Here is a 20270-nt window from a genome sequence, read left to right as displayed (position 1 = left end):
TTTTGATTGAACTTATCGACAGTTATATCCAAGAATTTTTGGTGGACTTTTTGGCAGTTTTGCGAAAAATTCAGATTTTCAAACCCGTCGTATGAAATTTTTGATTTCTCCAAAAAAAAACAATAGACATGCTATTGTTATTTCGACTTCCAAAATTTATTTCTGGTTTCATTTCCTCAAAAATTCATATCTTTTTTCTAGAAACGCAAAATAAAATATGGTTCTTTTTGAGGTTTTTTAAAAATGTCAATTTAAAAGCTAATCGTTAGAAAATTTTCATCAGCGACCATGATTGATTCAGCTCATCGAGAACCAACTCCCAGAATTTTTTGAGACTGTATGCAACTTCGGCGAAAGATAAATTTTTCAAAACAATGAAATATTTTCACCTTTTCGGACAGTTTTCAAAAATTATCAAAAGAGATACTGTTATTGATTTCGACTTTGAGAATGTAACCAATTGTGGAAGTTGTACCTCCCCTACACTATTCACCCCACCCTGCCACCCTAGAATAAAGTGGGGAGAAACTGAGGGTGACGGGATGGGGTGAATAGGGTGGGGCTGCTACAACTTGTATACAGGGTGCCACATCCAAGTATATATAGGGAATTAACATGGGAATTGGTTTTTATTTTATAATATCTCCCCAGATCACTTTAAAGCTATTATTGAGTGATGCCTTTGTGGAGGTCGAAGAGGGCTATTGGCCAGTATTTTTTTCAAATCGTTGCATCGCGCTCATTCACTGTAAAAAGGTTTTAAAAATCGTATTTTGAAATTCGCGCCCGATCCGATTTGTCACGTAATGTTCCGTCGCACTGTCGAAGTTCGCCGATCGCGTCTTTGGAATAACCATGCAAAATTCAAATGTCAAAATGAAATTAGAAATTATTTTCAGAAATCAACGAACAACTCAAACTGAATTATTTTATCCAGGGTGATGATTGTTGTAGGTCATTTTAAATGGAATAAATGCACAAACTGCACAAAATATTTTATTAGGTTATGCTATGTTCTACTCCGATTAGTTGAAAAAGCGAGGTCTGCTTGTTCTTCAACGGTTAATTTAATTAGTAGGTAATTTGGGAAAATTTCACACGTTTTTTTCGAATCACTAAAAATTGGAAGTCAATTGGTTTTACATTCGTTAAGCAGGGATGGAATTTTTGCCACCTGGAAGCATGTTCGTTACAAGAAATTTTTGAGAGAGAAATGTAGAACATTGACTCATCAACATTTTAAAGTATATTTCTTTATTACGAATGTGTTTTGGGATTCAGAAACTTTTGTGTTACTGTTTTATTTGTTTATTGTGTTAACAACAAAAATAAAAATAATATTTCACAAAACAAAGATACATTTATTTTCAAAGGTGATAAAAAGTAAATAAAATCAGGTGGCCACAACGTTTTCTAGGGATCTTAAAGAGATGGGATAGAAGAGTTTCAAAAAGCATCATGACAAAAAATTGAAGCCTGAGGACTACTTCTCACGTAGGGAGTTTTATGAAGGAATGCTTAAGAGAATCCAGGCTGATGGAGAGTTTTTGAGGAACATTTGTTTTACTGACGAATGTTCATTTGGTCTTAACGGAAGTTATAATCGTCAGAACGATCAAATTTGAGCATAACACAACCCTCACGTGGTCCATGACTATTGTTATCAATGGCGTGCAACTGTCACTGTCTGACTGGGGCTTCTAGGACATCATGTCATTGCACCTTTTTTCATCGAATCTAGATTGAATGCTCAGAAGTAGGACAATATGCTAGCTCAGCAAATACTTCCTGGGACTCGAAGGGTGCGGCATCTGCAGCAGGTCTTTTACATCCAGGACCAAATCTCCAGCCATACAGCTCGCATAAATGTTGTTTATTTGAACCAGTATTTTCCCGCAATGTTGGAATGGAAAGTTTGCACCGCCCCATTGGTCTGTGCATTCGCCGGATCTAAATCCCTGGGAATTTTTTCTTTTGAGATTTCTTCACGACCATCTGTATTCAAACAGAGACGCGCTGAAACAAGCAGTCCAGCAAATATTGTCTTCATGCAAATGCTGATCAACACGCGTAGAAGTTTTGAAGATCGGCTTACTTACTGTACAGCTGCTGAGAGCAGTCTTTTGAGCAATTCTTGAAAATAGTGCAATACTTCTCCAGATTCGTACAATATTTCATTACTTCATTTATCAACAATTGTTAAGTTTTGTTATTTGTAGTTATCCATGGTTCATTAAAAGGTTCTCTTCAAAAGCGCCAGCTGTTTTGATGGTAAATCTTATCATCACACAATAAGAAAATCGGGCCCTCGCTTTTTCATCTAATCGCAGTAGAACATGGCATTTTAATGAGATTTTACTAATAAAGACTCGACCAGCACCAGCAACATAACGTAATACAATATTCTGTGCAGCTTGTGCATTTATTCCGTTTAAATTGACCTACAATAATCGTCATATTGGATAAAATAATTCAATTTGAGTCGTTCAGTGATTACTGAGTGAGGCAGCGCGAGTACATTCCTAGCTTGAGGGCTCCCAGGACATGTCACAATCCTGCCGATGGGGTTTTGAGGAAGACGAGCTGCTCGAAGTCTTCATCTCGGGCTTTTTGGATACGGTCTGAGTGTAGTTCGAGATAGCTCGTTTGACGTGGTCGCGCACTATGACGAATGAATGGATCAATTTGTGCATTTATTCCGCTTAATTTGTCCTACAATAATCATCACACTGGATAAAATAATTCAGTTTGAGTTGTTCGTAGAGTTCTGAGAATAATTTCTAATTTCATTTTGACATTTGAATTTTGCATGGTTATTCCAAAGACGCGATCGCCGAACTTCGACAGTGCGACGGAACATTTCGCGACAAATCGGATCGGGCGCGAATTTCAAAATACGATTTTTAAAACCTTTTTACAGTGAATGAGCGCGATGCAACGATTTGAAAAAAATACCGGCCGATAGCCCTCTTCGACCTCCACAAATGCATCACTCAATAATAGCTTTAAAGTGATCTGGGGAGATATCATAAAATAAAAACCAATTCCCATGTTAATTCCCTATATCCAGACTTGGATGCGGCACCCTGTATATGGGTGAAACAAACCCACAATGATTAGTTTTAATGTTGACGTCATAGCCCTAACATACCAGACACTTTCATCACCACAAGACTGTAAGTATACCTCTTATTTATTTATATAAATTGTTTCTAATTCTTGTTTTTTTCAGATATTTCCAAGCCATGGCTCTACAAAGAAGTTCATCGCCAACCCGTACTGTGGAGACTTTCCCACAAGAGGAACTCGAGTCCACCAGCAGGGAATATAGAAATTTCGTAAAAAATTTCGAGAAGCCCGAAGATTTGACGAAAATAATGACAGTCAGAAGAATTGGAAGGACGCACCTACCAGGAATTATTCGTGGAAATTTGAGGCTCAGACCGACACTAATGGGGAGACATCGACCACAGCAGTAACCTGTACATTTGTTTTTAGACTAGATATTTGATATATCCATTTTGTTTGTACATATATATTGTTGTTTTGTTTTTATAAATTTTGATATTATTATAACTTTATAAATTAAATTATTTAACTACCGCAATGTGTCATTTTCCTTCATTCTTATACCCAATGACGAAAAATTAGTTACGCAGAACTTCCCGTGCCCCTGAAATCGAACATGCAAACAAATTCAATGTGCAATGCCTTCGACATAATTCCAGTTGGATTCATATATATGTATTTACAAAATGTATTATAGTAATCACTGAATCATTAGGTAAAGGAAATAATTTAGTTGAAATGGTATATTTAGCTTTTCTTACATAGCGAAAATTTTAATTGAGTAAAGCGTTATAAGCCTTAAAAGTGCTCATTCGCCACCAAAAAATAAATAATGATAAGTGTAATTGCTTTTTTAACGATTAAAATTAAAATGCCGGCGACGGTAACCTAGTCAAGGCCGTCTTTTTTATAATAGTGTCCTTAAATTTGGCTTTCACTACACGTGGTTCCATTATATAGACACTGGACAAACGATATAAGTATTTACAAAAATGTATAAATGAAAGAATATTCTAGTCGGGTTGACTCGTGAATCGTCCTAGACGAAAAGAAAGAAAAAACCATAACAACATATGTATGTACGCAAGGCAAATGTTACCACAAAAGACTAACATTGCAGATCACCGAAGTAAAAAGGGCACAGTAATCAAATTAATACTTTATAACACATTAACAATTCACTTGTCTATCTGACTCTTAGCAGACTTATAATCAATAATAAGTTTGTCTTCAGCTTCAAAAAAGGGCTTTAGTTCCCGCAGCTGCTGAATCGAAATTTCTTGTAACATTGAGAAGCTTAGTAACTCCCCTCCATACTCCTGAGGTAAATGAGAAGCTGGTACATATTTCTCATAAAACTCTTCCATCTTCATACCAACAGGATGTACTATTAACTAATGAAACAACTTAATTCCTTTTCACTTTTGTTATTTATCACTCACCGTATCAGCTAATGCCTTCTTCATAAATAATTTAAGAACTGCAACAAACTTCTTAGCTACATAGTGGGTATTTAAAACATGAATATTTTTTATTTTCAGCGTCATTCCATCTTGTAAAAAGTCCACAAAACTTTTTACGATGTGTGGTTTTAAACGAGTCAGATGCATTAAGCTTAACTGAAATGTGGAAAAGTTAAAGATAGCAAAATGAATAGGAAAGTTCTGTACCCCTTCCATATCAATTATCGCAATTAAGTCATCTGGTGGATCGTATCTCTGACTCACGTCCACTATCATAACTCCTAATTTGAAAATGTCAGAGAAAACGAAATTTCGATGATCGGTTTCGCTTAATTTATAGCAATGGATCACAGTGTTTTGCAGACGTTTAGGAAGACTGCAAGCAAATCTGAAAAAAAATGGAGTTCAAGGTAGAACGAACAACTAAAACTGTACTTACAACACTTGTCTGGTTTTTGTCAAAATAACACTATCTATATCCCTGTTGCTAAATATCTCCGGCGCTTCGCTTTTGATTCTAAAGAAATTTTTAATTGTCGTTTGAGTAGCAGAAATATCGTTGTCGCAGGCGATGAGAAACAAGGCTATCGTTTCGATTTGTAAATTAGGTACACAGGTGGTTGTCAACCACTGCTGTATTTCTTTCACATTTTTGCTAGTCGTTCTCCGGTCTTCAACGAGAATTTTTGACTCGAATTTGTATGTTAGAATCATATTGTTTTTGTTTTCACACAACACTACACTCATGGTACCGGAATTTTGTGAAACTGGTGCCAAGGTTGCCTTAACCGATTATTTTGAGCCAATTAAAGAGAACTGTTTCTGGCAAAAAAGCAAACAATCTTGTATAATGCACGTGTTAGATAATTTCAGAAAAAAACGACTGAATTGCTTAAATTGTATTCGTGTCATAAGTTTGTTATTGCGAAGCACAGAAAACATAACTCAGTTTGGCAATAAAATTGCAGTAAAATTGTGGACTGTCCTAATTATCATTTCATTATACTTTGTTGTTAAAAATGCGCACGTGTAAAGCTTGACACAGAAAAACGAAATTTTAATGTCGATTTTAATTACCAAAAAACACGTTTGCGCAACAGCAGCATAGTAATAATTTTCATGTAGGTGTCATCTGTGTAATTTTATTGTTAAAAAACTTCTGATTTTGTATTTTTTTTATGAGAACCCCTACAAGTTAAAATAAAGATGTGCATGTAATGTTAAAGTAAATGTAAAGATCTATGCTACGCGTATGTTTCAAATGAGTTTTTCCAGAATTTTGAGAGGACGTCATCAATTTTTTGGAGAGAATAAATAGATAAATTTTGATTACAAATTTACCCTGGTTATGACAACTTTAAAACATCTACAGGATTTCGGTTTTCTAGTTACTGATTAAATAAATAAAATAAATTACGCATTCATTAATTTTTTCTGAGTCACTCGGTATAAGCATTTCTAAAAAATATAATATAATACATATACTATTAATAAATAAACATGTCGCACCCAATGCAACTTGATCATTCCTGGAAAAACGTGTTTTGTTCGACTTTACCTAAAGACACAATTTTCTGCACACAAAAAAATGTGGGCGACCTTGAGAAGGAAACAGTGTCTTCGGAGGTCAAACGGTTAGTGCGTTTGACAATAAATGATAATTAATAAATCTGCAGTTGCAACTGTAATTTTAAGCTGACGTCATGAAGTTGTTGGAAGGGATAAATTGTCAGACTTCATTAGCATTTCACCAATTGCACGTTAACCTTACAGTACACCTAAAAGTTCAAAGTCATCACTCGGGAAGTAAAAAGTGGAAGTTCGAGATAAATTTCGAGATCAGTTGCTTGTCCAGGGACTAATTAACATAAATATATGCACATTTCGCAAAAATGCTTTAAAAAAAAATCATGTGGTGAAACGTTTTTATACTTGACTTACTGGTTTGTGACGCAAGTTGCAAAGATTATTATCGATTAAAAATTTATCAAATTGCTCACTCACTCCTCGAGAATTATTATATGTTTTTGTATTTAAATATTCTCCAAGATTTTTTTTTAATTTAATTTTGTGAACTTTTGGACAAATTTTCGAATCTGAGCACTAGTTTCCTAATGGATAATCTTTCATTGGCAAAGTCGGAAATTGCTTAATTCACATTTACGAATAAATTTTATTACCTACTTTTTGCATGTATACTAATTTAAATAAAGCCGGAGGTTTTATCATTTTAACCTTGCTGGACTAGTTTCCGAGAAAAAACTATTTCGCGAACTCCTTCAGAGCGCTCAGTGTTTTGTCGGCTTCGGAGAAAATGGCACTACCCTACGAATTCAAAGCTGCAGATGTTATAAAAGAAGGAAGATGCAGTCAAGAACACGTCAACGAAATAAAAAAGTGGTTAAAGCCCGCACCGCTTCTTCAGATGCAAGACGAGTTAATTGTTTTGTTGCTTTTGTCGTGCGAAAACGACGTCGAGGCCAGTAAAATCACTCTAAAAAATTATTTTAGAATCAAGAAAAAGGCACCCGAATTGTTCAGCAACCAAGATATTGACCATGCAAGTTTGGAAAAAGCCAGCCAAGTTTCGTAAGTTTTTTACAATTTTTTAAGTCTTTAATTGAATTAACTGTGTCGGTGTTCTATTGCGGCGATTTAAGTAGTCAAAAAAAAAAATCTCTAAAACCGTAATATTTTTTTGTCCTATAATAACACTGGTCAACAAAATTCAATTTTTTCTCTCTAACTTTGACATAATTGTAATGTTTTCGTTTACTTTGTCTCTGTGTTTGCAACAAATGGCATAAACCTTATAACTTAGCTCAATTAAAAAGAAAAATGCATATTTGATGTTAAAAACAAAAAATCAGGTAAAACAATTTAATTTTTGTATCTTTAACGGCAGAAGGTGATGTATTAACAAAAGAACAACCATAATTAAGAAAAAAACAACGATTGTAGTTTAAAAAACGAAAAAAACAAAAGAAACAGCTAAGACCGACGTTTTTTCGGTTGCCTCCTATCGATTTTATTGGAGATCTCTCGCTTGATGGTTCCGCAGTATTCTGCGAGCATTTAGGTGTTCCATCGAACTTGGTATCGTTTTTCTATCGACAAAATGCCAAGATGGAAGCGTTCTCTATGTCCGTCACTCACGTCGTCATAATTTTTGGGGAAAAAATCAAGATGCGAATACATAAAATGCACTTTTAAGAATATGTTAATTTTAAATTTTTTATATGATGATAACATGTTTTCTACTTACTAAACGTAGTTTTCTTATTGTTTCCCAAGAAGTTTATAGCAATTTGATCACAAAAAAATACACCTTATAGAAAGTTTCCTATTACTTAATAGTACGATTTTTGTATTTTTCAAAGGATATTATTGAAGATTACTTTTAAATGAGAGCTAAGTTTGGGTTTAGCCGCTTATAATATCATTTAAAATTGTTAATTAAATAATAATTGGCTGCTATAATAAAAGTTAGAGCTTAGCTGTTGACCAGTGTAATCATATTTTCTCAACACCAGAATCGGACTCAAACACAAATTTATTTATCAGTGTGTCCCATATATCAAAAGATGAAATTTTGGATGCCTTGAAACTTTGCAAACATTCGCTTACGTCCGATATTGATGGCATTATTAAAAGATTGTCGCCTCGTACCATGTTGAACCTTTATGGTAAAAATGTCGACTTTATTGTTATCTACTGTATCTGTTGTTTATTTAATAGTTACTAGGAAATTTCTATGGGATCAAGAGCAGTCAATAAAAGAATAAATACTTCCAAAAAATCTTTTTCTATTATCCGGAGTTTATCTTACACTATCACAAGGCTCAACTAGTGAAATACTGTAATAACAGGTCATCATTACGTATTCAAATCATTTGGAGGCCCCGGAGGGATAGCCATTTTTCTCTTTGATAGAGCTCTTGTGACAATGTTCAAAACATGGAGAAGATCATAAGGACCCTGGATCTACACAGAATCTCATTTATCAAGATTTTCGATACAACGAATGAACTTCTCACTAAAGAAAACCCAGACATGAATCTAGTAAGAAGCAATATACAAATCCCCGAACAGAAAATGCAGAATATTAGTCAGTTAGATCAGAGGTACCTTTACTTGATCAAAAACCTAAAGATGTTACATGTGTAAATTCTCAGCTCTAAAAATAAAAGTGGAAACGCAGGTTAATTTATCCAGTGTTGGGGACAGATACTTTTAAAAGTATCTAGATACAGATATATATATATGGAAGCTAAAAGTATCTAGATATAGATTGTTTTCGATTTTTACGAACTGTATCTAGATACAGATACAAGAAAACAAATACTTTTTGAAGCTTTGGCCAATAAAATAACTGAAAACATGTTTATGTATTTTTTATGTATTGTTTAATGATTTTTTTAAAATTAACAACATTTCGAACGTATTGTCACCTAAATTATTTCTTCTTGGTGTCAGAATTTGGTTTCCACCACTAAACACCCGTTCCACAGGTGCAGAAGAAGGGATTGTGGTATTAAGTTTAAAAAATAAACATTTTACTGTAGCATAGTTATTCAAGACTGAAAAATCTTTTCTTTTTTCCAGCAAATAGGCCAACGCTTTGCTGTTTGATGTGTCGCAAATTGTGCAATATTGTCGAAATTGTGTTTGAGTATATCTAATAATTATCTCCAGCATTAAAATTAATATTTCAAAAGAATACGGGAAATGATTATTCTGTGCTGAAAGTCTGTTGTCGGCAACCTGTAATAAATTATTATTTTCCAATATCGGCTTACGATGTTTTTATGAGCATGTCCGCTAATCGTCTATCCCGGTGCGGCAGGTATATACATTTTAGGAAGAATTGCTGGTTCCGTTTAATGAGGCAAAATAAGTACAATTTCTTAGAAAGGTAATTAAACACCTTATACGATCAAAGGCTACCTGGCAGGCCGGAATCACCAGAGTGCAACTTTAAATTTTCAGATTTTTGTTGAAACTCATTTTATTTTAATCTCGTTTCACGATTTCTGAGAATATATCACGATAAATTATTCTACCGAGGGTTGGAAAAATATTAATTTTATTGCCTATAAGCACATTCAGCTTTCTTAAGTTTGTTTACATTTATATCACGTTGCGTCTTCTTTCCTTCTTTTTTCTTCGGTATTTCTTGTTTGAGGTCTGCTCTTACTAGAAAGTGGTCTGAAATCGCTTCTGCTCCTCTGTAGCTTCTTAATCCGGTTATTAGTTGGGCATCTCTCCTTTCTACCAGTATGTGGTCTATTTGGTTGACCGTTTTTCCGTCAGGTGACATCCATGTGCCTTTGTAGATCTCTTTCTGCGCAAAGAAGGTGCTTTTGACTACCATTTTATTTTCTTCTGCAAACTCTATCAGTTTTTCTCCATTTTCTCCATTTTGATTCGTTTTTTGGTGTTTGCTTTCTTTCCCGATTGTTGGCCTTTAGCAATTCTCTTTACCTATCATTGCGTTGGCGTCTCCTATAACCATTTTAATGTCATGCTTTGGTATTTTCACATATTCTCTTTCTAGTTCTTCCTAATATTCTGTTTTTACTTCTAGATCTTTCTCTTCAGTCGGTGCATGTATATTCAGTAGGCTTATTTTCCTGTACTTACTTCTCAATCTTATATAGCTCATTCTTTCTGAGATTGGTTTGAAGGTAATTACTGCTCCTTTCAGGCTCTTCTTCACCATGAATCCTGTTCCTAGTTCTCTGTTGTCAATTCCGCTATTAAATAATATGTAGTTGTCTATTTCAGTGATGAATTTGCCTTTTTGTTTCGTCTCTTGTATAGCTGCTACATCTATATTATACCTTTGTAATTCTTGAACTATTTGTTTGAGTTTTCCTTCGCTATATGTTCCTCGAACATTCCATGTTCCTATTCTAATTTTCGGGTTTTTCTTTCTCTTCGTAATTCCTATCGGGTCATCCATGAGCTTTGCATACGTCGTCATTGTTTTCCGGTGTGTGGTTTCTTCCTCTGTTAGTTTTTTGGATTTTCTTTGGGGTGCGACGGTGCTTTCACTAATTTGTCTAATTTAGTGTCCCAATGCCAGACTTCTCCTGCCCATATCATCTTTTTGTACCCTACTTTTGCCTCGACTCCTTTCCCTTTTTCTGCTGCTGCTATTCCTCTTATCTTCTTCTGTATCTCGCTCTCTTGTTTGGTGTAATCGTCTTCAATAAACGTTTTTGATCCTTTTAATTTGTTCTTCTGTTTCATGATTGCTCTTTTTGTGTCCCAATTCTCTATCTTTGCTACTACTATGTCGTATTTTTCGCTGAATAATCTTACGTCTTGTATCTTAGTTTGGATTCCTACCTTATTTTTTAGGAGTTCTTCAACCTCTGCTGTTATTTCGCTTCCTTGTAGTTTCCCTCCTTTGATTACGATGTTGTTTTTCCTTTCTGCTTTTTCCAGTTTTTCTAAGTGTTGCTCCACTCTTTCTAATCTTTCGGTCAGTCTTTGGTTTTCTTCTCTTAGTGTTGTTACTTCTGTTTGGTATGCTCTTTGGTCTCTTTTCATTTCTGCGATTTCCTTCATTAACGTTTTAAACATATATTCTTTACTTCATCCATGTCTCCTGCTTGTACCCTCTTCTGCTTCCTCTGTACTCTTTGACCTTCCGGTGATGGTGAAAAGGAGGTTTCTCTTTTTCGTTTCTGGTTGTCTTGTTCTTCTATTGCTAGTTTGTATCCTTTTTCCGGTTCAGGATTCCCGTTTAGCATTCCCTGGCCGACTTTCTTGCTTCCTGTGTATCTAGTACGTTCCTGTGTTGTTTACTTCGTGCCGCGATAAGAACTGTCACCCAGACTATCTCTTCCGAGGTTAGGTTCTTTTGATTCCACACTTTCCTTAATAATTGCTGTCCTTACACTTCTTGGTGCTTCTTACTCTTATTCCACTTCATTTCTTTGTTTTCTACTACTTCTCTTTCGCTTTTGACGCTCGATATCTCTCGATTTTCGAGTTTGGATTTCGGAGCGTGTTCTGCTTATCGTAGTCAGGACCGTACCGAATTGTGGTTTATGGTTTTTAAATTACCATCTTACCATGGCTTAAATTTATTAACCCTCAGGATTATATTTAAAGATGTATAAGTAATGAAGGCTATAATATAGGAAATGATGGTATTTAAAATATGAAAATTTCCGTGGCAGAACACTATTAGTGGACCTCTTGCCTCTATTTTTGTTTATGTGACCAAAATCACCAACATGAAGTATCAAAAATTACTACTAGTATAACTCAACTAATAACTACTGAAAAAAAAGTGATATAAAAAAATGTATATGTATCTGCGCCATTAATTTTGTATCTATCTAAATACAGGTATATTGTGCTTAAATTCGATTTTATCTAGATATAGATACTAGATACCCAAAAATGTACCTAGATACTTTATTTAGATACAAGTATCTAGATATTGCCCAACACTGTCTGCGATTATGGGAGTTCACGATACTTGACCCTACTTACGAAGAAAAACACATGTCTTCTGTTCTGGGAATGAGCTAGAATAAAGATGATTACACTCTACACCTCTGTTTAGAAAATTTGAAACAAGTGACACAAGTAGCATAATGAAGAAGCTAATTTTGTCCATCACCAACAACAAAATTTTCAATAACAAAATTTTCCCAAAATTTGTAGAATGATGTATAAGTTCACCATTATCATTATTATTTTGTTACAGAATTAGCAGCAGTCTTCCTAAGCGGATAAATAATTCTGTAATACATTTATATCGGCTACAGGACTACGACTACAGAAATTTTGTCATGGAAGATGTCTTCAAACTAGCTTTCATGACCATCGCCATCAGTCAGATGTATTCTCCCCCCGATAACCAGATTGTATTAATTGACATGGAGGGTGTAAGTTTACCTTGCCTTTACCTTTCGTCTTTAATTTCTTTTTTTTTAGATTACTCTTATGCACCTAACCTGCATTAAACTCACTGTTCTAAAAAATTTTATCGACTTTTTACAAGACGCCATCCCGCTGCGAATAACAAAAATTCATTTCTTCAATGTGAACTACGTCGCAGAGAAAGCTATTGCTATATCAAAACTGTTCATGAAAAAACAACTGGTTGAAACGGTAACTATACAGTTTAAATTTGCGTTTTGGATGGCAATGTCTGTGTTACAGATGGAAATACACCCGACAAGTATGAAGATTGAGGAATTTCATCAAAAATGGATACCTGCTACACATCTGCCGAAAGAATACGGCGGCGATTTACCCAGTTATATTGAACTGAACGACAAAAGCAACCAATATTTTCGAAAGTTGAAGCCTTTCTTCGAAGCTGAAGAAAAATTAGTTGCTGACTGTGATTTGAGTTATTTGCCTAAGTAGTTAAAAATTATTGTATTATTTTTCAAGCGGTAGTTAAAGTAAGTTGTTACCAGGTTTGTTTGACCACTTATCAAAGTTTGACATTTCATCTCTCCAAAACAGTAGTGTCATCATCATATTTGATATTTTGATAACTAATTGAAAATTACTGAAAATTAAATAAATTTATTTATGACTTGTCTGGTACTTTTTAATTTAGATTCATCACAAATAGGAAATAAATATATGTACGTATATACAAAGAGACACATTTATATGAATGAATTTTGTCAGAAATGGTTATTTTAAGTTGTTATAATATATAATAATAAATTTATATTTCCACAAAGTTATTTTTATTTCCCTAGCATAGACTAAAGAAGTATCAATAAGGAATGTGGCGTCGAATGCGATTCTTTTTATATCATATAATGAGGTTTCGCTGTGTTATTTTTTTAGTTTTCAGGGCAAAATTTAACTTTCAAAATCAGGACATCATAACCCTGGAAATAAAAAAAAACCGCAGCCAAATGATACGAAATCAAAAATGATGAAGTCTAGAAAAAAGCATTTACAAAACATAAGACAATAGAGATACATAAGCGGCGTATAACAAAAAAAAAAAAACGGGTGCTTCAGAAAAATTATCCCATCACAATCTTTTCGACGTAAAATTTAGGAATCGGTCCTGTAGGTAGTTTCCGAGTATATCTGCCTAATAAAAAAACTGAACAAACGGCAGACACAAATTGAAAAGTGAGACCTATTGTTTCGTACTCTAGAAGTCATTACATGTCCAGATTACATTAAATTGGTCATTTGTCGGAGAGACCATTTTACAATACTCCTCAGCTTACGCCCTAGAAGTTAATAAGTATGTATGAAAGAGAAAATATGCAACCCATTATTTATTAATGTAAATTATTAAAACATTTTGTTTGACCCCGAACTAAAATGAAACAATAGGCATCTTGCACGTTTTTGAGTAAAGCCAGAAAATCATTCAGCAGAACTCATAAAACAAGGGTATTGTTGTAAAAAGTGCATGGGATTATTCATAGTGTAGCAATAAATTATTAAAAATTAATATTTAAATCACGCGCACTTTTGGGCGTGACGTCATAAGCCATACATTGTTGCCAAGTCGAGGATGTTTCCGTATTAATATAGGGACTTTTTATGGTCGGCTGTACTGTCAAGTGCAGTTCTGCCAAAAAACAGCGTTGGACAAATAGCGCGCGATTAAAAAACTGCGACAAAACAGCGCCGAGACAAAAAAGCGCTGTAAAAAATGGCGTAGGATAATATCGTTTAGAGTCTAAAGGGCGCTAGGACAAATTAGCACGCGACAAAATAATCTGCGACAATTAATAGTTACCTATTAATTGTATTATGTATTGTCTTATTACTATTAGGCATATAGAACACGTTAGAAAAGGGTAGACAAGCGAGAATGATGTCCTGATGTGAATATTAATATGAATATTGACGTAAATGTTAAAAATTACCTTTGCTAGCCCAATAAAACGTCTCAAAACAGTAATACTATAGCCTCCAAATAGATCGGTTATGAATAAACCACAGAAAATCAACTCAACTTTATTTCAGAACTAGAAACAGACTATTCAAAAATTAAACAAACAATAAACGATTAAAGTGATAAGTTTAACGCCACAGATTTCAAATAGTTTTCAACATTTGCAAATGAGTACTTCGAAACCAATAGGTTCAACCGCTTTCTCAGCTGAACATATTTACAGTTGGCCAATTCTCAAACTCTTATTCCCGATCTGTACCTCGCCATATGCACTTTGTTCCCTGTCTAATAAGCTTATACATAGATTTGAGGGTGTTGGCAATCCAAAGAGTGTTTGAAAGAGTTGGGCCAAGCTTCTAACTAGTTGTTCGTCCTTGGTCCGTTAACATTCGATCAAACATATCCCAGATGTTGATATCGTACCTAGACCTCAAATTATGCATTCGTTTTCCGACGTAAGTTTTCTCCCAATATTCTACTAAAGGTAGCAGTTCATGAGGAAAATTTTCATCGATAATCTCCAACGCAAACTGCACGTCCCTTTCAGGTACAAATGCGAGAGCAAGCAACATCTTACATCCTATTCTGACTTCGCTGTTGTTCCGTTAGATGGGTTTGCTGAATTCTTCGCCATAAATTTTGGCTTAGATGAAAAAACCGCCGACGGTTCATGCTTGCCCGAAACACCTTCTGACTGCACTCAAAGATGCTATTTCGAAGTCCACCAAAACTGTTTCTGGGCCCAAGTTTGGTTCGACTTCCAGTATGCTTTCGAAAAATTTCATGTAAGTTTGTTCTTGCTTGTTGGGCAATAGACCGAATATCACAGGAATCGCTTTTCCGTCTATTATTACGTGCATGGTAAATAATTATTGAAATAATGGAGGCGAGGTCTTGAATATACCGTCCATCGCCCTGTGGCGAAACTCCTTTAATGTGTCCAAATTCGTTCTGGTGCCAAAAACAAGAATTCTTTGGTTATCTCCCAAGTCTGTGTCTAAGAGCAGAAAATTTTCACCTCTTACCAGAGCTTCTCGAGTCGTATGTCGGTAAGAGGACTGCGGCTTCTTCGAAAGTACCTCTGATGGAGGTTTGAATTATCTGCCTTGGTTTTGGAAGTTTCTGCCAATTCCCTCATAGATTGCCTCACTCTTCCGACTTCTCTCTTCGCCGAATCTGAGCCGTGACTATGAGCCGTTGTTGAAGTCGGTTCACTTGAATTTTCTGACACTAGCAATCTCCCTTTCCATCCTTCTTGAGAACACCTCCAAGAAACGGAATAGATGTTCTCTTGTCTGTGCGGTAGCGGTAACCACCATAAAACAATATTCTTCCACCTTTTTGTGATTTCGCAAATTCCATGACGGGCGTTTGAAAATTTGACAAAATGAGAAAAACTTTGGATTGGCACAAACCTACTACAAAGCTAAAAATGCTGCGCTATTTCATGGCGCAATAAAATGTCCCAGTGCTATTTAATCGCGTGCTGCTTTGTCTCGGCGTTTTTTTTTCCCATATGATTTAATTACTGGGCTTTTTTGTCTCGGCGCTCTTTTGTCGCGGTTTTTTTAGTCGCGCGTTATTTTGTCCAACGCTCTTTTTTGGCAGAGCCGACATCGTAAAATAGGTTATACAATTATAAGAGGTTATGTATGACACGTACATAACCTCAAGTTATGTACGCGTCATTGAAGAACAAGTTCTTCAATGTTGCCATGTTCAGCACTGATATGATTGGACTATGGCTTATGACGTCAGAGACCAGGTTCCGCCTTTAAAATAAAACTCAAGAATTAAGACTCTGGATATTTTTTACAATTTTTTTTTTCAACTTTTGTTGAGGACTTTAGGTTCTATATTACATAGGGAACACTTGCACCAATTTTTATTAAAACTGGCAGTTGAGTGCAAGTACCCTATTAGCCAAATACACTGACGTCATCCGAGGTCATCAAGATGGCAGCGTTTGACAACTAGCCGGTTTTCTCATAAGAGTCAATGCTAATATTTTCGGAATTCATTTAAATTTGAGAGTGTGTCAACTGTGTTTTTATAGTTTGGTAAGTTTGTTACAGTTTCTAGACTGTGTGTGTAGATATCTGTAAAACGCACCATAACGTTTTAATATGCTTAAAAAATAATGTTTTCCAATGTGATGTACAGGTTAACTTCGCTGCATCTTATATTATTTGTTTTGCAAATTAATTCTTTGTTAATGTACATCAATGTTTTTTAAATACACTAGCATCTTAATATTATAATATTTTGTATTTTAGGACAAAATGCCTAAATTTTGTGCTGTTGTGGGTTGCGCAAATCGAAGCACCAGAAATGGGGACAAATTTTATATTCCTTTCGCAGCAGTTAGCAACAATAATGGTAAATATATACAGGATGGGGAAAAAGGCGGAAGCTTTGGTTAAAAGCCTTGAAACGAGTGGATTTAACGAAGCCAAAGTAACGTATTCCTATGTTTGTTCGGATCATTTTATTTTAGGTACAGTACCTACCTATTAGATTTACAGTTTCTAACAAATTACTACATTGGTGCTCTTTTAGGTAAACCTGCAGATTTGTCGGATGTGGACCATCCTGATTATGTTCCATCACAAAATTTAGGATATCAAAATAAATCCACTCATAATACTTGTAATGTTGAAAGACACAGTTGTTTAAAAAAGAGAAAATTGAATAAATGTCTCTAGACTTTTGAAGGCACGAGTTTTATTGTGGGTTATTTTACTTACTCTAAAAATAAAAAAGTTTAGAATGGTATTCATTGTTATGGTAGGGACATCGTCTAAACACAAACTAAAATCACTTGGACTTATTGTATAAGGATCTACGCCGTTTAAATTGTTTAACTTTTGTACATATCTGTTTTTGTCTTCGACGGAAAGACATGGTGCATAATCACTTAAATTATCCATACTTTAAAAACCAATCACACACCTTCACTTAAACCCGTCACAGTAACCTCAAACGAAAATATTAATTTCCAATTTCCCGCTTAAAACACACGGATGTATTATCTCTGGATGTATTTTGGATGACAAGGAATTCAGACCAAAACAGTGTTCTGTATTTTTATTTTTATTATGTATTTCTAAACTCAAATCGCCAAAAAAAGCACCCTGATACACAGAAAAGATATGAAAGAAGCTATTCACGTGTTTATTTTCTAAATAAATATCCACACTTTTAAATAAAATGCGAAAATGTTAACATTGTCGCTTATGGAGTTTCACGACGCTTGTCAAACGCTGAGTTCCCGCCACAACATGACGTCACGTGTTATTGGCTAATTAGACTCCGATTTAAATATATATATGTTACAGCTAATATCCGAAATACGTTATTATGCATAATAACTAGATATTTTAGGAATTATGCATAATAACTAAACTTGTCAGTTATTATGCATAATAACCGGAAACATTAGGAATTATGCGTAATAACTGAATTTTTCAGTTATTATGCACAATAACGGAAACGTTTAGGTAATATTGATAATAACTAACAGAGGAACAGGAATTATGCATAATACCTGAAACATTAGTCATTAAGCATATTGCCTAATAGGCCAGGGCCGATAATTTTTGAGAAGAAAATACATATAACCCGAAATTTTCACCCTTCTACCACCAACCCCCATTTTGTAGTAACGATATTAGTATCTTTACTTGCATCCACAGATAAGCAACAGGGTTCAAGATGGCTGTTGAATATAATCATCGTACGATAATTTGCATGTATAATTTATAATTTAATTTAATTATAATTTATTTATTTATTTTGATTCAATTTTTTATTTAACTAGTAAAATATTCACTAGAAATAATTTATATGGTAAAACAACGTTTGCTGGGTCTGCTAGTTAGACGATAAAAATTTGTCAAATTTGGCCAATATTTTTATAAAAAACATGCAAACAAAGAAGATATCGCAAAAAATGGATTACAATTAATCAAATATATTTATAAATGTAAAAATGACAATATAACACTGAATCAATTAAGATTTCGAAAATCAATTGGTAAGAATTAAATCATCTTTCATATTGACAAACAGAAGGCGTTTGTTTCATGGATTTTAAATTTTTGAGTTTATCAGCGTAATATGGAATCTTACTTTTTTCGGGTAATTAAAGTGTAAATTTTAATAAATAGCTCAAAATTTTACATGATTAAAAACATAATTCGAATTCGAGTTTTTTCGTTTTTTTGCATTTCCTGTGAAAATTTTCCATAGTAATGTATATTTTTTTTTACACCTTCAGAAAGTAGAGATTTCAGCGAACAAAAAGCACACCGATTTTTTTAAAAAAGCAAATATTTTGACGTGGTTTTTAGATATTAAATCAAAATAAGGGGAAAAAATAAATATTTTGAATCAAAAAAATTACAGTGAGATTGGGACATATATAGGTAAGTTTTCACCAAATGTCGTTAAAAAAAAAATTATGGGAGATAAAAATAAAAAACCAAAAACTCGGTTATTTGCATTTTTCGCATAAATCTTGAGGTTATGTAAAGAAAGTGTAAACACAAGAGTTGTAGATCTTTTTATTACCTACAACTTTGCCATTTAACTTTTTGCGATAGGACTTGTAGTTTTGCCGGAAATCGTCATAAACCGTTTTCTACCCTTAAAAGCTCACCCTGTTCCCCTTCCGGACCTCAAATCGCCCGTAAATTATTTTTCCCTTTATTTTTGATATGTTTTCTTCCTTTTCCAATGGGTATCATCCTGTTCTAATTTTTTTTCACTTTTTACCATTTTCAAAGGCTTCGGCACTGGCCTGTAACATGTCCAGCTGATTTCAAAAAAACGGGACAAGATGAGCAATTCAGATTCTCATTGATCAATGAAAAGCAATGGGAATATGACGTTTATATAACTGTAATTTCTCCCTTTTTTTTTTAATCAACTGTACATGTGATATGTAGAGGAAAGCGAGGCAGGGTGGGTAGGTTTTTGGAAAATATTAGGCATAATTCCTATTCCTCTGTTAGTTATTATCAATATTACCTAAACGTTTCCGTTTTTATGCATAATAACTGAAAATTTTAGTTATTATGCATAATTCCTAATGTTTCCGGTTATTATGCATAATAACTGATAAGTTTAGTTATTACGCATAATTCCTAAAATGTCTAGTTATTATGCATAATAACGGATTTCGGATATTAGCTGTAACATATATATATATATACGTTTTAGATAATAAATAAAGTTGAAAGCAAAAATGGTATACGAAGGACAATGTTTTAGAAAATATTAACTTGTTTCCATTGATTGTTGACTGAGCTGTTTACAATTTATAATTGAATCTAATTTAACGCACAGGTGAGAGAAGTCATAATAAATCAATTGGAACCGAATCATAAGGACTTCTCTAACCCATACGTTAACTTAGATTATATTAACAATTCTAATAAAGAATAACCACAAAGACAGTTAAAACTCTATCTTAAAAAGTATTAATGCATTTATCATATCACTGACCTTGGCTTATTTATATATCACAAAATACTTGTTTGTTATTGCCAACAGGAAACCTATGTACAAGATATATACTGAGTAATAACACTTTTTTAATCGAGAAAGTGACAGCAATTATTCTGTGTTTTTTCGGCAAACACCACTGGGTCTTATTATACAGAGTTTTTAAGTACAACAAAATTTAAATTATTACAAGTTTCAAATATCGATATTTTAGTTTTTTTTAAATAGAACACCCTGTATTTTATTGATGCAACGTGTTCTGTTTTTGTTATCTTTCTCTTTATTAAGCATTTTCTATATTTAAATTGATAGTTGAT

At 34.0% G+C, this 20270-nt stretch overlaps 2 protein-coding genes across 3 annotated transcripts; one reads left to right on the top strand and one right to left on the bottom strand.

Moving 5' to 3' along the window:
• Nucleotides 1-3881: 3881 nt before the first annotated feature.
• Nucleotides 3882-5424, bottom strand: LOC135138810 (alpha-tocopherol transfer protein-like). 2 transcript variants are annotated; one of them, XM_064068831.1, is made up of 4 exons: nucleotides 4972-5424; nucleotides 4740-4920; nucleotides 4512-4688; nucleotides 3882-4463 (listed from the first exon to the last, which is right to left on the bottom strand). In XM_064068831.1, the coding sequence occupies exons 1-4, from the start codon at nucleotides 5277-5279 to the stop codon at nucleotides 4248-4250; spliced, it is 882 nt and encodes a 293-aa protein (XP_063924901.1). In that variant the 5' UTR covers nucleotides 5280-5424; the 3' UTR covers nucleotides 3882-4247. The 2 variants fall into 2 exon arrangements, with proteins under 2 accessions (XP_063924901.1, XP_063924902.1); XM_064068832.1 differs by having other exon boundaries at nucleotides 4379-4456.
• Nucleotides 5425-6794: 1370 nt separating this feature from the next.
• Nucleotides 6795-13160, top strand: LOC135138706 (retinaldehyde-binding protein 1-like). Its single transcript, XM_064068689.1, has 4 exons — nucleotides 6795-7121; nucleotides 12262-12442; nucleotides 12492-12668; nucleotides 12720-13160. The coding sequence occupies exons 1-4, from the start codon at nucleotides 6847-6849 to the stop codon at nucleotides 12927-12929; spliced, it is 843 nt and encodes a 280-aa protein (XP_063924759.1). The 5' UTR covers nucleotides 6795-6846; the 3' UTR covers nucleotides 12930-13160.
• Nucleotides 13161-20270: the final 7110 nt, after the last annotated feature.

This window comes from Zophobas morio, unplaced genomic scaffold (assembly GCF_036711695.1).
Source record: "Zophobas morio isolate AGI-343-1 ecotype UQ-CSIRO unplaced genomic scaffold, CSIRO_AGI_Zmor_V1 ptg000030l, whole genome shotgun sequence".
Taxonomy (NCBI): domain Eukaryota; kingdom Metazoa; phylum Arthropoda; class Insecta; order Coleoptera; family Tenebrionidae; genus Zophobas; species Zophobas morio.
This window is presented reverse-complemented; position numbering and strand designations above follow the sequence as displayed.

Bases quoted from the DNA above. Each gene is read 5' to 3' on its own strand.
- LOC135138706 (XM_064068689.1), top strand. From the start codon at position 6,847: ATGGCACTACCCTACGAATTCAAAGCTGCAGATGTTATAAAAGAAGGA. The intron at 12,443-12,491 runs GTAAGTTTACCT...CTTTTTTTTTAG, and splicing joins TATTAATTGACATGGAGGGT to ATTACTCTTATGCACCTAAC. The intron at 12,669-12,719 runs GTAACTATACAG...TCTGTGTTACAG, and splicing joins AAAAACAACTGGTTGAAACG to ATGGAAATACACCCGACAAG.
- LOC135138810 (XM_064068831.1), bottom strand. From the start codon at position 5,279: ATGAGTGTAGTGTTGTGTGAAAACAAAAACAATATGATTCTAACATAC. The intron at 4,921-4,971 runs GTAAGTACAGTT...ATTTTTTTTCAG, and splicing joins ACAAAAACCAGACAAGTGTT to ATTTGCTTGCAGTCTTCCTA. The intron at 4,689-4,739 runs GTACAGAACTTT...TCCACATTTCAG, and splicing joins CGATAATTGATATGGAAGGG to TTAAGCTTAATGCATCTGAC.